At 43.6% G+C, this 15,941-nt stretch overlaps 1 protein-coding gene across 6 annotated transcripts in view; it reads right to left on the bottom strand.

Annotated features, from left to right (window-relative positions):
- The window catches only part of LOC131104841 (plexin-A2-like), a 183,470-nt gene that overhangs the window by 79,413 nt on the left and 88,116 nt on the right, over positions 1–15,941 (bottom strand). For 5 of the 6 annotated variants that reach the window (XM_058052404.2, XM_058052407.2, XM_058052408.2 and 2 more), the window contains exon 5: positions 3,363–3,463. In XM_058052404.2, the coding sequence (XP_057908387.2) occupies positions 3,363–3,463 (101 nt within the window). Of the gene's footprint in view, positions 1–646; positions 1,795–3,362; positions 3,464–15,941 lie in introns of those variants that run through there. The other variant, XM_058052411.2, reaches the window with a different exon arrangement.

Raw genomic sequence — 15,941 nt, 5'->3', positions numbered from 1 at the left:
TGAGCGGCGGGGGTGGGCGGGCAGAGGCAGGACGGCTGCTGTTGCCATGGTTTCGGGACGAGGCCATTATCTCTGTGTAGTCAGACACTGGCCGCCTTGCCTCCCTCATTAGCCAGGAGCACCGGCGAGTGTTGACGAGCGGCCCCGCCTTGCTCACCAAGACAAATACGTTGATTGTGGTACTTTGATTTGGCTCTTTGGTCCCCAAATAACATGTATTTATCTCTTGGGAATAACTTCCTCCCCATGACCATAGATTGTCTGCCCAGACTGACCAGACAAAGAGTGTGCAACAGTGTACAGCCAAGACCGACCAACTTGCCAGTCCTCGACCGGTCCACAGGATGACCCAAGCATTCAAACACGGTGCATTCCCACATGGAAAAGCCTCTTTTTGGGGGAGGGCCTGAGCGTGCGGCTAATCTAACCACAAGATGGTGCTTAGGAGGGATGTTTTTTTGTGTGACTGACGAACGCTCAAGCAGAAGACGGCGACGCCGACGAGGTCCCTTTGAGATGCAATCAAAAGGCCGGCGGGCCGAAGAGTCATCAACCACTCTCATTCTCCTCCCGTCCTTCTCAACAAGTAGTGCAGCTGCCGCTAATTAAAGGAGCTGACATGAACGTAGCAAAGGAGAGAACACACTTAGCTACCTCGGTAGCAAAGATGCCGTTCAATGAGGCACCAGTCAACATTAAGCGAGAAACAGGACGAAAAGGACTGCGGTGGTTGGCAGCTGTTAGCCTAGGGAGGGGTGCTTGATCAAAGCCAGAATGTTTATGTGCAAGGAAGCAAGCCGCTCTGCATGAGGAGATGATTCGAGAAGGAAGAGAACGTCTAAGGATGGGAAGATGACATGAGCGTAGCTTAGATGCTCGCTGTGATACGATGAGGCGTACTCAGATAATTTAGGAGAATCCACAGCGCGGGGGTGGTACAAGTGTGTGTGTGTGTGGGGAGGGGGTGATCACAGCTGTGGGTGGCAGCACGGCTGGCAAGAAGCGTCGTCTCCAGCATCTCCAGAGTGGGGCATGAAGGACCGAGCTCCGTGAAGTGTGCAGCTGCTTGACGATGACCGTGATTGGCTCATTGACTCGCTCTAGGGACACGCTGTTTGACGTAGGGACCCTCTTTTGTACCCTCCAAACCTAAAGAGGACTTTATATAATGTACATTGTATATTTTTCATCAAAATATTAGTCATGCCAAAATGTTGTGTTGCTGCTGGATGCTAAGCGTATCCGAGTGACACTGGAAGTTTGTTTTCTTTTCCAAAAGATGAAGGTTTAAGACAAAAATGGACAAAGCAAGTGCAGAGAACAAGAGACAGATGGAAGGCCCCCCTCAAGTTCTGTTCTTTGCAGTGATGTTTTCACTGTCGACTGCTAGGAAGGAACATCTTTAAAGGAAGCATTTGCTTTGAAAGTACAGTAAAAAGGCATTTTGAAAAAGGATGCTATTCTTCCAGTACACAGGAAAAAAAGACAAGGAGAACGACGTCAAAGTTGCCACAGGACAGAGTATGTCATGTCTTGTTTACATAATGTCTTCTTAACACTATTCCATGATAGCGACAAGGCTGTAAAGCATTGTACATCTTAGATAAACATTTTTTTCATGGCTCAGCTTCTAAACTCGTAGCTCATCTTTTGTACATTCAGTAAATTCAAAAAGAAAAGGTATCCTCATTTGTCCAAAAGTAGTCGTTGGCGGCGTCTCTCACAAAGTCTACCATGCTTAGTAGCTGCAAACAGACACGATGCTGCTGATGTTGACAGAAGTAGCGTTACTTCCTGTCAAAGGGCCAGGAAAAAAGTTCTGGTCATGTTTAAAATGATCCAAATACGGCAAAATACTGTAGGTATCTCATGTGATCATGAATGTACCTGTTACTGCATAGTCATCGCATGTACTGTATGTATAACCGGAAAACAAGGGCTTTAGGGTGGAAATAAGTGTTAGCTCCCTCATGCTAACTCTTTAGAACACACAGAAACGAGAAAGAAATGTGTATTTGTGTTTTATATCAAGATTGGCCAAAAGTCCAAAATGTCTAATGTGATAATCTACATGTGTACCTGTCCTGGCACACAGCAACAAGCCCCCCCCCACAGCTGAGCAGCCGGGAGGGCACAATTCATTGAAAGGAATGAACTCCCCATCTCTCTGGCACGTCTCTGTGAGGAAGAGTGCGTCCAAGTTCCTGTTGGTGAAGAGCTCATTTGTGGACAAGGATATATTGGCGATGGAACGTGTATTTAATAATCCCAAACGATCCCATGGGGAGGACCTCATTGTGTTGGTGTCCACTGTCAGTCTCAACCACTTCCCTTGGTGACGTGATTTCCAGTTGGATCGGCAGGCTAAATGTTGTCCTTTGATGTACGGAGGCGCAGGAGGGTTTTGACTATATGTGTTCCCTTCCACTTTCTCATGCACTCCCAATCATTATCAGTGTTTACAGTATTTTATATTGTATGGTTGCCTCCATGCCTATCTTTCTTCGCATTTTGTCCTGATAACATTAACTTTACAGATGCCTTGTCTGCAAAGACCCACACATGCCGTTATCAGCCATAGTGAGGGTCATTTTATTTAGTTTACTTCTTCCCCTATCTTTGGTCCTTTTGCGTTTATTCACCAAAGTGTTACCATGAGTCCAAAAGGAGTTATTATCTCTTTCCAGGCTGTAAAACGTCCACGTTGTCTCACACCTACACAAAAGCATACGATTAACAAGCAAACACGGAAGCTAATGTGCAGCTAAATTATCCCCGTGTGAAGGCGCACAGACAGTAACGAATACAACCCCACCCCACCCCCTCATACCTCCATCTTGCCACCTCTGCATGCCGAATTACCTTGTCACTAGGCAATTATTTGTCCTGTCCCAGCTTTTGGAGTGATGCAAATTACTTTAAGTGCACTTTGCAGGGGCCACCGTCACCATAATGATGATTGCAGCCCTGCCCGACAAATATTCAAAGCCTTTACCTTTTTAAAAAAAGGGGCTTTTTCCCCCCTCCTCCTATTTGGGGGGGGGGGGTGTAAGTGGGGAATTCAAGACTTGGTGGCTCAGACTGATGAGTGTGCTCCAGAAACAAAGACGTGGGGAATGTTTCCCTTCTATCTGCCGTTCCATCAAGCTGCGGCCCATTTAGTATGAATGACTGCATTCATGTCCTTCTCTTTGTTTCTGCAGTGACCCCGGCCAGCCAGCAGGGGTCGCTGTGGACTCCTATGTTTAATTGCGTATTGATTACACAGGACATACAGGGGATGAACAAGTGCTCTCATTTCCTCCTCTACTCACACTTAAATTGGTCGGAGATTAAAACAGTGTGTATATGTGTGTACTTACACGTTGTGCAGCACACACCAGCCGCAGTGCGGGTCCCCGGAGCTCAGGCACTCGCCGCACGTCCCGTACTGCTCACATGACTCGATGGGAACCCGGGTCACCTGGAAGTCAAAACAAGAGTCACCATTAAAGCTAAACAGAACAAAACAAACCACAAACTCGACCAATCGTAGGGAGAAGGAGCACCTTTATGCCGTTAGATGCAGTAAATAATAACATGCCTTGGATAATGCTAATAGCTTGTCTTCACTTCCTGGTTCACTGACAGGACTGCACCACTTTTTGATTCTGAGAAGGAGGTAGAATTACCACTATTATTCATATTGGAAAACAAAATACATTTTTCGGATAAATGTTGTCTAACGTGAGAAGAAGTTGACCGTACCAGCAAAAATACAAACAAAAGTTGAAAAAAACGATGCTTTATTTATGTTATTTTGTCAATTTGTTAGCTCGCTGGCTACTTCCTGGTTCACACAAGTTGATAAAGATAATCGGACTGTACCATTTTATTCGGAGGAAGGGGGGAGACTTTAAGTCTTAAATAATAAAAATAGCTTGTTAGCTTGCATTCTACTTCCAGGTTCACCGAGGATGATGTAAGAGGGTAGGACTTAACCATTTTGGATTTTGGAAAAGGGCAACAGTTCCATTGATTCAAAAAATTAATTATTGGAAAAAAAGGTGGTTAGCAGGCTACTTCCTGCTTCACAGAGGATAACTTAAGTCAGTGGGGTCGTACCACTTTTGATTTGGAGAAGAGGGAGACTGTGATTCATGTGAGATGCCAAAAATAACACAAAAATTGACCTTGGAGAACTTTATTTGTGCTTGTTTATGCGGTTGTTAGCTAGCGGTCTACTTCCTGGTTCACAGATGATGATTTAACCTGGCCAAACAATACTACAGGCTACTTTGTTAGCTTGGAGGCTACTTCCTGGTTCACAGAGGTTGACCTAAGACAATCAAACCATTTTTGATTTAGCATAGGGGGAAGCAGTTCAGTCTTGTCTCAAACAGGAAAAATAGACATACATTCTCCTTCACATTGTCTGCAGCCACAGTTATCAACACGACGGCGCCAACAGCCATTAAACGACATCGTCACACGATGTCACCCACTTCTGATCTACTCCATTCAAGTCAATGATGCGAACGCTTTGGCGGCAAGCTTGTACCGTCGTGTCAACTGTGCAGCAACTGTGGCCTTGATGGCCGTCCAGACAACCTGCAGCGAGCAGCTGGGATCCGTTGGCCGCAGAAAGCCTCCTCCATGCCATCGCTTGGCTTTTGTGTTCTGTGCAGCATCTGTCCGCGCCAAGGTACGTCCGGCAGAGCACCGAGCACACACAAGGAAAACATCTCCCAACTTTTAGGAGTCCTTTAGTGTTAGGAAGCAGCTGTCATACTAATTCCTTTCATCATACACTTTCCAATATGGTCAAATTACAACGCAGATAAAAGCACTAGTCACATTAAAATAATAATAACATTACAGTTTGGATGTCGGAGGTAAGTGAAAAAATAAAAGAAATAAACAAATTAATTAATTAAACAATGTATGTGAAAATACACATACAAATAAAGTGATTATTATTATTATTATTATTATTTTGTCCTATTTGGATTATAGCATTTAAATAAAAATATTATAGAGCTAATTAGATATTTAAATTATTGATTATTAAAATATATGCATTATTATACATGGCATGATTCATTATCATGACATCCAATAAATAAATAAATAGATGAATACATTACTATTAATAAAAAGAGTATGAACACTACTACTGCTAATGTATTATATTTGTATTTATTTTTGAATGTATTATTTATTTCAAATTGCACCTTAATCCCCAAAGGGAAATATATTGCATTGTATTTTATTTGTATTATTTCATTTTATTTGACATCACTTTTATTTTATGGCACAGCATTGCACACCGACATCAGGAAAAAGCCGAAAGAAACAAACAAAACATCACCCTGGACAGCTATTGTTCATAATAATAATAACTGTATTTTCATTCATGAAAAAGGGGGTTATCCACGCCAAATGGTACTTATATTGTGACAATTTATTGTCCACAATTAGAGGTCAAATGTAGTTTTTCTTATGTGCTAGTACCACAGTAAAGGTGTCTTTACTATACTGAGTGTATTCCAGCGCCACCAATTAAGAAACAAGAGACAGATGATGGAAAAGGTGATTTTTCAGCGTCATATTAGCGTCTCGCTCGCGTCTTTTACGTGCTGGCTGGCTAATGACAACTTCTCAGCTCTGACAGAGCGCAGCCACGATCAATAGCTAATGAGGTGCTCTCTGCATTCGGCAGAGGGATCCAATGAACTGCTCAAAATAACATTTGGAAGGTTTTTTCCTTTGCTCTACGACCACCACTCCCTGCAGAAATGAATGGTGGCTGGCTACGTGACCTGATTACTCGGAGTAGATAACAATCTTTTACTACCCTAACATCTACTTGGAATACTATTTATTTGTCGCTGAACATAACATCCTTGAATTGTAAACACTGAAGACAATTTTGAGTATTTGATGAACCAAATGTACTGTATGTGCTTTCAGAAGTCTTTAAATAACCTGATGCATCTTTTCATAAATGTCTAACACTATTTATTTGTCGCTGAACATAGTCTTTGATGACACAAATGTAAGTATTGACTTACACCACTAAACACATCTTTTTGTCAATTCTTTATACAATTTATTTATTTATTCATTTAGGCATTGAAGACAATTTCGAGTTTTTGATGAACCAAATGTACTGTATGTGCTTTCAGAATGATGAAAGTCTTTAAATAATGTCACTAAAACACTATTTATTTGGCGCTGAACATAACACTGATGACAATTTTGAGCCTTGGACGAACCAAACGTGAGTGTTTTCAGACTTATGAAAAACACTGCAGCCTTTCAATAACCTAACATCTTTCTGTAAACATTTAACACCTTTAATTTGTCGCTGGGGCTGCACGGCGGTCGAGTGGTTAGCGCATAGACCTCACAGCTAGGAGACCTTGGTTCAATCCCACACTCGTCCATCTCTGTGTGGCGTTTGCATGTTCTCCTCGTGCATGCGTGGGATTTCTCTGGGTACTCCGGTTTCCTCCTTAATTCCTTCCTTAATTGGCCACTCCAGATTGTCCATAGGTATGAATGTGGGTGGGAATGGTTGCTTGTCTATATGTGCCCTGTGATTGGCTGGCCACCAGTCCAGGGTGTACCCCGCATCTCGCCAGAAGACAGCTGGGATAGGCTCCAGCACCCCCGCGACCCTTGTGAGGGTAAGCGGTAGAAAATGAATGAATAAATTTGTCGCTGAGCAAAACATGTTCATTTAGTAGACAATGAAGGCAATTTTGCGCCATCAATGAAGCTAACATACGCGTTTCAGTAAACACTTGAGTTTTCAATGAAGCTAACTGGATGGAACATCCCATAGGAGTGTTCCTCGTTAAGCTAGGCTGCTGTGTAATAGCAAGGCCAGTAGATTCAAACCCAGATGCTCCTGGCTCTGATGCAACAATGCTTACCGCTCATCCACTGCGCTGCCCCATTCTCAATGCTATCATATTCCGAGTGTGTGACAGCTGCAGTGAAGAAGCGTCCTCCAGACTGCATCATATCAGCTCTTTGTCTCAATAACACTCCACCTGTCTCAACCCCTGCAGCAGCAGAGTGACAAGCCCAGGAGGGAAGCCGGGGTGGGGGTGGGGACAAAGGGGGCCATTGACTCTGCGGGACAATCCCGACACTGTGCACGGACGCTCCTGTTAGATTAACCCCCCGTCACGTCAAGGAGGACTCGCTCGGGGACAAACAGGTGGCACGCTGTAATGAGGCACACACACCGTGGCATCAACCACACAGCCTGACACTGGTGGCAAACAAACATGGCCGCCCGCCGGCCAACTGCAACCCGCCTGACCTGGCTCCTTAAAGCCAAGAGATTGACGTAGTTGGTACTTACAGCAAAAAATACCACAACCAATACCACCACGGCCACCACTACTCGCACCCTTAATACTACTACCATTACTCTACTGACACACTGCTACTACTATAACCCCTACTTTTAATACCACTACTGCCAGCACTCCCACTATTACCAATACTACTCATACTACCACTACTACTACTAATATCACCACCAGAACTCCCACTGCCACATCTGATAAGACCACTAATACTACTACTAATACTACCACTACCACTCCCAGTATCACTAATATGACTGTAATAATGCTACTACTACTAATATCACTGCTACCACAACTCCCACCGCCACCACCTCTAATACTACCGCCAACAGTATTACCATGGCAGCTACTACTAGTAGTACAACTACTAATATCACTGCTACCACAACTCCCACCGCTCCCCACTCTGATACTACCACCAACAGTACTACCATGACAGCTACTATTACTACTACTAATATCACTGCTACCACAACTCCCACCGCTTCCCACTCTGATACTATCACCAACTGTATTACCATGACAGCTACTATTACTACTACTAATAAGAAGTACTACTGCTAATACTACTAATCCATCCATCCATTCATCCATCCATTACCATGACAACTCCTACTACTACTACTAATATCACTGCTAACACAACTCCCACCGCCACCCCCTATCTATCTATCTATCCATCCATCCATCCATCCATCCATCCATCCATCCATCCATCCATCCATCCATCCATCCATCCATTACCATGACAGCTCCTACTACTACTACTACTACTATCGCTGCTACCACAACTATTCCATGTTTCATGTTTATAAAGCGCCTCTGATGGTGGCAGCCAGGTAATGCATTCCATTTTGCCCACTGGCATCACTGACAGAATTCCTGTCGCTAGCCCTTTAGTTGTGCGAGAAACGACACAACGAAGAGAAGGAAAACAACCATGACTGCTGACCAATGAGATCTGTGCTAACTGCTGTGTGATTATGTACCGTGTGGGGTGGGAAGGGGGGCTTCCAGCAGCTGTTACCCAGCACACGCTGCAGTCACTCAGCACAGCAGCACTGCACAATGAAGCCTCTTCTCCGTCGCTGTGAGTGTGTGTGTGTGATCATAAAACACACTCGCTTTGTTTTCAGGGAAGACGAACAGCGGCGGCGGTCACCTCCGCCGACCCGTAGAGCCAGCGAGAGAGACCCTGCGCTCCCGTTTAATGAATGCTAATATAATTCCATCTTAGCGGGGGTGTTATTCAAGCAGGGAGGCGGTCTGCGTGCAATTGAGGGGCAGCCGAAGGGTTAAAACAACAGCTCAGCCCCAATGGGCGTCCATTATTAAAGCCAAGGCCGACACGCGGCTTAGCATCTGTCAATAAAAGCTGCAGTCTATTGCCGTCTTTTTCAAAAAATGTCAATCCTTATGGGTGTTCCATTGACTTGTAATAAGGTGGCTGGAGTTGACAGCGTCAGCCGGAAGACAACGTTAGCGTTTCCTTCATGCAGCCATTCACCCCACATCTGGATTTGTTCTATATTTCTCCATGTTAATAAAGATACTATCTACCCAAAAGCATGCATCTGCACTTTTTTTAATTCATAAACATTTTGAAAATTACAGTTGTTGCTTTTGAGTGTAAAGCTTGATTCTCTATGTTGTTTTTGTATTTGTAACTACATTTTTAACTCATTCATTTGTTATTCAATATTGTATATCAATATTGTTGATGTTATTGATATCATGGAATACGTACTAATAAATGTGTTTTATTTCTAATTTCTATGTGGAAAAGACTTAAAATGAATGTATTAGATCTCCAAATTTTGTAATTAAGAAAAATTCACCAAAACCATTCCATAGGGTGAAAAAAAGCATGTATTTCAAAAAATCAGTTATGCAGTTCTGATTTTCATTTGGATGTGAAAAAACAAAATCTCCAAATTTTATGATTTTAATAAATCATGTAAGCCCGTCTCTAAATATTTAATATAAAAGGATATATTGGAAAATAAAAAGCCATTTTTTAAATAAAATGATTTTTTTGCATAGGATGAAAAACAAATGTAGTAATTATTTTGTGTATAATATTGCAGTGACTTTTAAAAATAACCCCACCTCCCAATACATGCTATAAAGTATTTTATTTTACATTTGTCAGCAAATGTGACAATTTAAAGGCTCTTTCAAAGCAGGAAGTGATGTTGTGCAAATTGCTGTAATTGCTGTAATATGATAATACGAACATTTATCACACAAACACAATGCAAGGACTGTCTGATTCCCCCAGTGGACGTTGACATTGCGTGGCTAGCTTGTAAGGAAGGCAGCAGTGTGGCTGTACCAAGGTGTTTCCGCTGTGTTGTTCCGCAACGTACGTGCTTTCTTTGTTTCTGTGCCTTTGAGCCACAAGACGAATGGCTCCATTTCAGCTCCTCCATGCCGCAGCCAGAAACCCGGCTAACGTCCGTGACGGATGGCCGAGCGGGAGGAGAAGAAAGAGACGGAGAAAGACGGGGACCGTTGGAAATGGACTAATGCTCGGTGTTGGGTTCGGGTGGACTTGTGCTCTCTGCGGTGTGCTGAGAGGACCAAAAAGGAAGAATAATCCCACTGTCACCAGTTAATGCCCAGGAAGCTATTCTGCAGGCTGTTGCCACGGCAACCGGGCCAGCTCTGACCCCGGGGACAACCCGTCACGTACGGCAACCTTCAGAACCCCAACGGCCAAACATCTGGCCACTACTTTTGCCTCCCTTATAAAGACATGCACGCACTCTCTACATTTTTAATGAGCGCCACCACGTCGCTGGAATGAATACCATCGATCTCCGGAGCAATACCGTTCTAGCAGGGACAGCAGCAAAGCACTCAAGGCCCAATGGAAGAATGAAAGATATCTACCGTGCCCCCCAAAATACCCCTGCAGACAGCATTTTCTGCTTTAATCTGCACCAGTAATCCCGCTGGGACTTCCCAGGACAAGAACCGAATCTCTTTACGCCCACGCATCCTTCTGCTAGCCAAGAAAACATGCTGGCGAACCACTCACTCCACAGACAGGAAAGTCTCTGCTATGGCTGTTCGTGCACGAGCACACGCACTGACCTACCCGACATAGTCCTGTTGCATCATCACTGCGATCGCTCCTCCTGCTAGTTGTTAACGACAACTGCAAAATAGCATTCATTCATTTTCTACCGCTTTTCCTCACGAGGGTCGCGGGGGTGCTGGAGCCTATCCCAGCTGTCTTTGGACGAGAGGAGGGGTACACCCTGGACTGGTGGCCAGCCAATCACAGGGCACATATAGACAAACAACCATTCACACTCACATTCATACCTATGGACAATTTGGAGTGGCCAATTAACCTAGCATGTTTTTGGAATGTGGGAGGAAACCGGAGTACCCGGAGAAAACCCACGCATGCACGGGGAGAACATGCAAACCCCACACAGAGATGGCCGAGGGTGGAATTGAACCCTGGTCTCCTAGCTGTGAGGTCTGCACGCTAACCACTTGGCCGCCGTGCCGCCTGCAAAATAACACAAACAATTGCGCTAATCCACGGGATCGCTCCTCCTGCCAGTTATTCATGATAACAGGCACCTTGTATTACAAGAATGAGGAAAACATTTCCGCGTAATCCACAAAACAAACCGTATTCTTGCACGTGCGCTGACACACAATGTAGACTTCTTGCATCGCCAATGCAATCGCTCCTCCTGCCAGTTATTCATGATAACCACCACCTTGCATAACAAGAATGATGGAACGAAAGAACGCCGCATAAGCCACAAAACAAACTGTATGCTTGCTCACACACAAGCACACACATTGACGTCCACCGTAAAACTAAAAAATAAAGAAAAAAAACCTGCTTGCTCAACGTGGACTTATAGTATACTCCACGTGATGGACTGCTGTTCCTGCTAGTTTTCAGTGATAAAAACCACCTTGCATAACAGGAATGAACTCAAGATGGATGATGGTTCGGTTCCCTGTGGTGAGAAATGGACCAGCTAGCATGTTTGAGCGTCTGATGAAGGGTTATGGCCGGCTCCTTTTGCAGTGGAGGAGACACGTTCAAGGTTCAACGAGGGAGGCCAAACACAATAAAGCAGGCACATTCCAAAATGATTTGGTTGGGAAAAAGGGACGCCGATTTAAAGGGCCATTGCGAGTGCCAGCTGCCTCGGCCCTTATTGTTGTAAGGCTAAGACGTGAATTTTCTTCATTGCATTTGGCCTCAGCTTCAGGATGTGAGGCGACTGAAAGCACTCAGACTGCAGCAACACAAAAAACAAGACATTTAGTTCCTGGTGGTTTTCCGTCCAAACTAACCACCAACTTATTCCTTCTTTCCCAAAGGCGTCAGATCCCAACTTCCTGTCTTGCACACTGACGAATTGGAGCTGATGCGAGTGAGCCGCGTCTCACATGACAGGATTAAACAGCAGGAGGTCCCCGACGAGCCAAAATCTTCTTTCTTTTGTCCAAAATTCACTTGTGAGACATTATTAAATACATTCACTTCCGTGTGAGACAAGCACAAACACGTTTCGGGGATGGAGGACGTGCCGAGAGTTCTGCAGATTAATGAGACACATCTGCCTCATTGAAACTGGCTTTGATTTGGTGGATTATTTTCAGTTTTCTGTTTCTCTCTACTGTCAACGATCATATCTGATGGAGGAGCAATTGCATCACTAATATGGCATGTGCACTACTATGCCAAAGTGCTCGTGCATGAGAATGAGCGCACCGTGGACGTTGACGGTGTAGATCATTTTGAGTCATTCTGGTAATTCCTGCTGTGTTTGTATCTGCTCATGAATGAGTGATTTTCATTTTTTGACACTTTGAAATAATGTCATCATCAAACGGCGAGAGGAGCGATCACATTAATCACAGACCATGTACACCATGAATGGGTGAGTTCACTGTGGGTTTTGACTTTGCAGTTTATTTTGAGTTCTTTGCAGATAACTAAATGAATGAAATATGTTGATATCATTCATATCACCATCAAACGGCAGAGGATCGATTGCGTGAATTATAAAAACATGTATGATGTGCTTGTGCACGAGCAAGCAAAATGTGGGCTCTGACTGAGCTTATTATTTTGAGTCTTTCTGTTCTTTATAATTGTAGAAGGTGGTAGTTATCGCTCCTATGATTATCAACAAGCAGGGGGAGCGATCGCGTCAATTATACGGGAAGTATGATGTGTATGTCCTTGTTTGTGATTTGATTTTGTGTATTATTCGTTCTTCTTTCTTCTTCTTAATTTATTTCAGACATGCACACTATGTTAACATATACACTTACAATACAATACACTTACAATATCTATTTATATATATACATATACATATACAGTGCATCCGGAAAGTATTCACAGCACTTCACTTTTTCTACATTTTGTCATGTTACAGCCTCATTCCAAACTGTATTAAATTAATCTCTTACCTCAAAATTCTACACAAAATACTCCATTATGACAATGTGAAAAAAGGTTTTTTTGACATGTTTTGAATTTATTAAAAATAGAAAACAAAAAAATCACATTTACATAAGTATTCACAGCCTTTGCTTAATACTTTGTTGATCCACCTTTGGCAGCAATTACAGCCTCAAGTCTTTTTGAATATGATCCCACAAGTTTAGCACACCTATCTTTAGGCAGTTTTGCCCATTCTTCTTTGCAATAAGTCTCAAGCTCCATCAGGTTGGATGGGAGACGTCTGTGCACAGCCATTTTCAGATCTCTCCAGAGATGTTCGATCGGATTCAAGTCTGGACTCTGGCTGGGCCACTCCAGGACATTCACAGAGTGGTTCTGAAGCCAATCTTTTGAGATCTTGGCTGTGTGCTAATGTCTACTGTCTATATGGTCAAGGTACATGACCAGTCTACTGAGGTCAAGAGCGCTCTGGAGCAGGTTTTCATCCAGGATATCTCTATATATTGCTGCATTCATTTTTCCTTCTATCCTGACTAGTCTGCCAGTTCCTGCTGCTGAAAAACATCCCCACAGCATGATGCTGCCACCACCATGCTTCACTGTAGGGATGCTATTGGCCTGGTGATGAGCAGTGCCTGGTTTCCTCCAAACATGGCGCCTGGCATTCACACCAAAGAGTTCAATCTTTGTCTCATCAGACCAGAGAATTTTGTTTCTCATGGTCTGAGAGTCATTCAGGTGCTTTTTGGCAAATTCCAGACGGGCTGCCATGTTCCTTTTACTAAGGAGTGGCTTTCGTCTGGCCACTCTACCATACAGGCCTGATTGGTGGATTGCTGCAGAGATGGTTGTCCTTCTGGAAGGCTCTCCTCTCTCCACAGAGGAACGCTGGAGCTCTGACAGAGTGACCATCGGGGCCTTGGTCACCTCCCTGACTAAGGCCCTTCTTCCCCGATCGCTCAGTTTAGAAGGCCGGCCAGCTCTAGGAAGAGTCCTGGTGGTTCCAAACGTCTTCCATTTACCAATAATGGAGGCCACTGTGCTCATTGGGACCTTCAAAGCAGCAGAAATGTTTCTGTATCCTTCCCCAGATTTGTGCCTCAAGACAATCCTGTCTCGCAGGTCTACAGACAGTTCTTTTGACTTCATGCTTGGTGTTTGTGCTCTGACATGCACAGTCAACTGTGGGACCTTATATAGACAGTTATTATATTTCCAAATCATGTCCAATCAACTGAATTTACTGCAGGTGGACTCCAATTAAGCTGTAGAAAGATCTCAAGGATGATCAGTGGAAAAAAGATGCACCTGAGCTCAATTTTGAGCTTCATGGCAAAGGCTGTGAATACTTATGTAAATGTGATTTCTTAGTTTTCTATTTTTAATTTAATTCAAAAAAAGTAAAAAAAAAAACTTTTTCACATTGTCATAATGGAGTATTTTGTGTAGAATTTTGAGGTAAGAGATTAAATTAATACAATTTGGAATGAGGCTGTAATATGACAAAATGTGGAAAAAGTGAAGCGCTGTGAATACTTTCCGGATGCACTGTACATATACATACATAACACCTCATTACTACACATGTCTGAAAATTAAATCCTACCCCTTCTCCACGCCATAGCAGTTACCAATTCAATAAGTGATTTTTCCACACATATAATCACAGAATCTTACATAAGACAAAACAACAAAAAAAGAGTGGGAACATCGGATACCCCAGCTTTCTGTTCGTTATGATTGAAGAAGGTGGTAGTTATTGTTCATATGATTATGAACAAGCAGGAGGAGCGATTTCATGAATTATATGGGAAGTATGATGTGTATGTCCTTGAGTGCGATTTGATTTTGTGAATTATTATTATTATGTCTTTTAGTTTGCTATTATCGTAGAAGTTGGCAGTTATCGTTCCTGTTATTATGAACCGGCAGGGGGAGCGTGAATGATTATTATTAGTATTATTATTATTATTCATCAGACGGGATGTATGACGTGCATGTGCTAGTGTGTGAAAACATGGCTTTGCAGATTATGTCAAGTCTTGTAGTGTTGTGTAACATAATAAGTGGCGAGTTGAGCGACTGCTTAGTTGAAATGACGATGAGGCACGGGACAGGAGGAAGGACACAAGCTGCCGAGTGCAGGGATCCACCAGCGTGGAGTCCAAGTGGTTGATACAGTGAGGAGTGTATCAATGATTTATGCCATCAACCCTTTTTTCTGAATGGGGTGGCGGTCAGGTTGTACTCACACTGTGCCTTTGTGTACTGTGCAGACCCCCCGTGTTCCTACCCAAAAAATAGGCTCACTGAAGCGGCCATATTGAACAGGATGAAGGTTGTGATATGAATGCAAGCAAATATGGAGACCACTTTCCGTATTTGGGCGTTGGGGTGACTCTTTCCCCCTCCTGCTGGGGAAAGGCGAGGGTTAACTCCACCTGAATTTTGATGAATTTCTCGACTGTCTGTCAGCATCTCTCAATGGAGCCCCCCCCCCCTGCTGTCAATGCGGTGGCTAATGAGGTGTTTCCTTAGGCCTGGCATGTGAGGAGTTAATTAGGGGGGCCAGGACACACCAGCGTGTGTGTGTGTGTGTGGTGTTTGGGACATAGAGACCTCCCTGCTACACTTGTGTCTGCAAAGGTGTGTATTGATCCAAAAAGGAAATATATTCATGTGCGTGGAGCTTTCATATGGCACACATCTGACTGTGTTGGCGCACCTGAGTCGCATACATAAAGCACATACATATCATTTTGCTGCTACTTTGCCCTTTTTGGATTATTTCTGTAATTTTCGATGGGGAAATGTGCTTTTAAATTCAAACAAATCTCCCGCATCATGTTTCTGTAGTCATTTCCTGTCTGGTTTGCAGAGCGTGAGCGAGAGTGAGACCTCCTCGGACGCTAAAGCACATTAAGGCTAATTTACCAGCATTGAGATGGTGCTATGATAAACGCGGTTCTAGTAATGGATGGAGATGATTGGATTCTCCCGTTAAGGAGCTCTCTGGGAGCTGACAAGAAGAAGCGGGGAGAAAAAAAAGAAACTGCCACTAATCTCGGGCTGAGAGTCGAAAGGAGCTTTGTTTGGCAGACGAAGAAGAGAAACAA

The sequence above is a fragment of the Doryrhamphus excisus genome, linkage group LG15 (assembly GCF_037039965.1).
Source record: "Doryrhamphus excisus strain RoL-2023G ecotype Guam linkage group LG15, RoL_Dexc_Guam_v1.1, whole genome shotgun sequence".
NCBI lineage: Eukaryota > Metazoa > Chordata > Actinopteri > Syngnathiformes > Syngnathidae > Doryrhamphus > Doryrhamphus excisus.
This window is presented reverse-complemented; position numbering and strand designations above follow the sequence as displayed.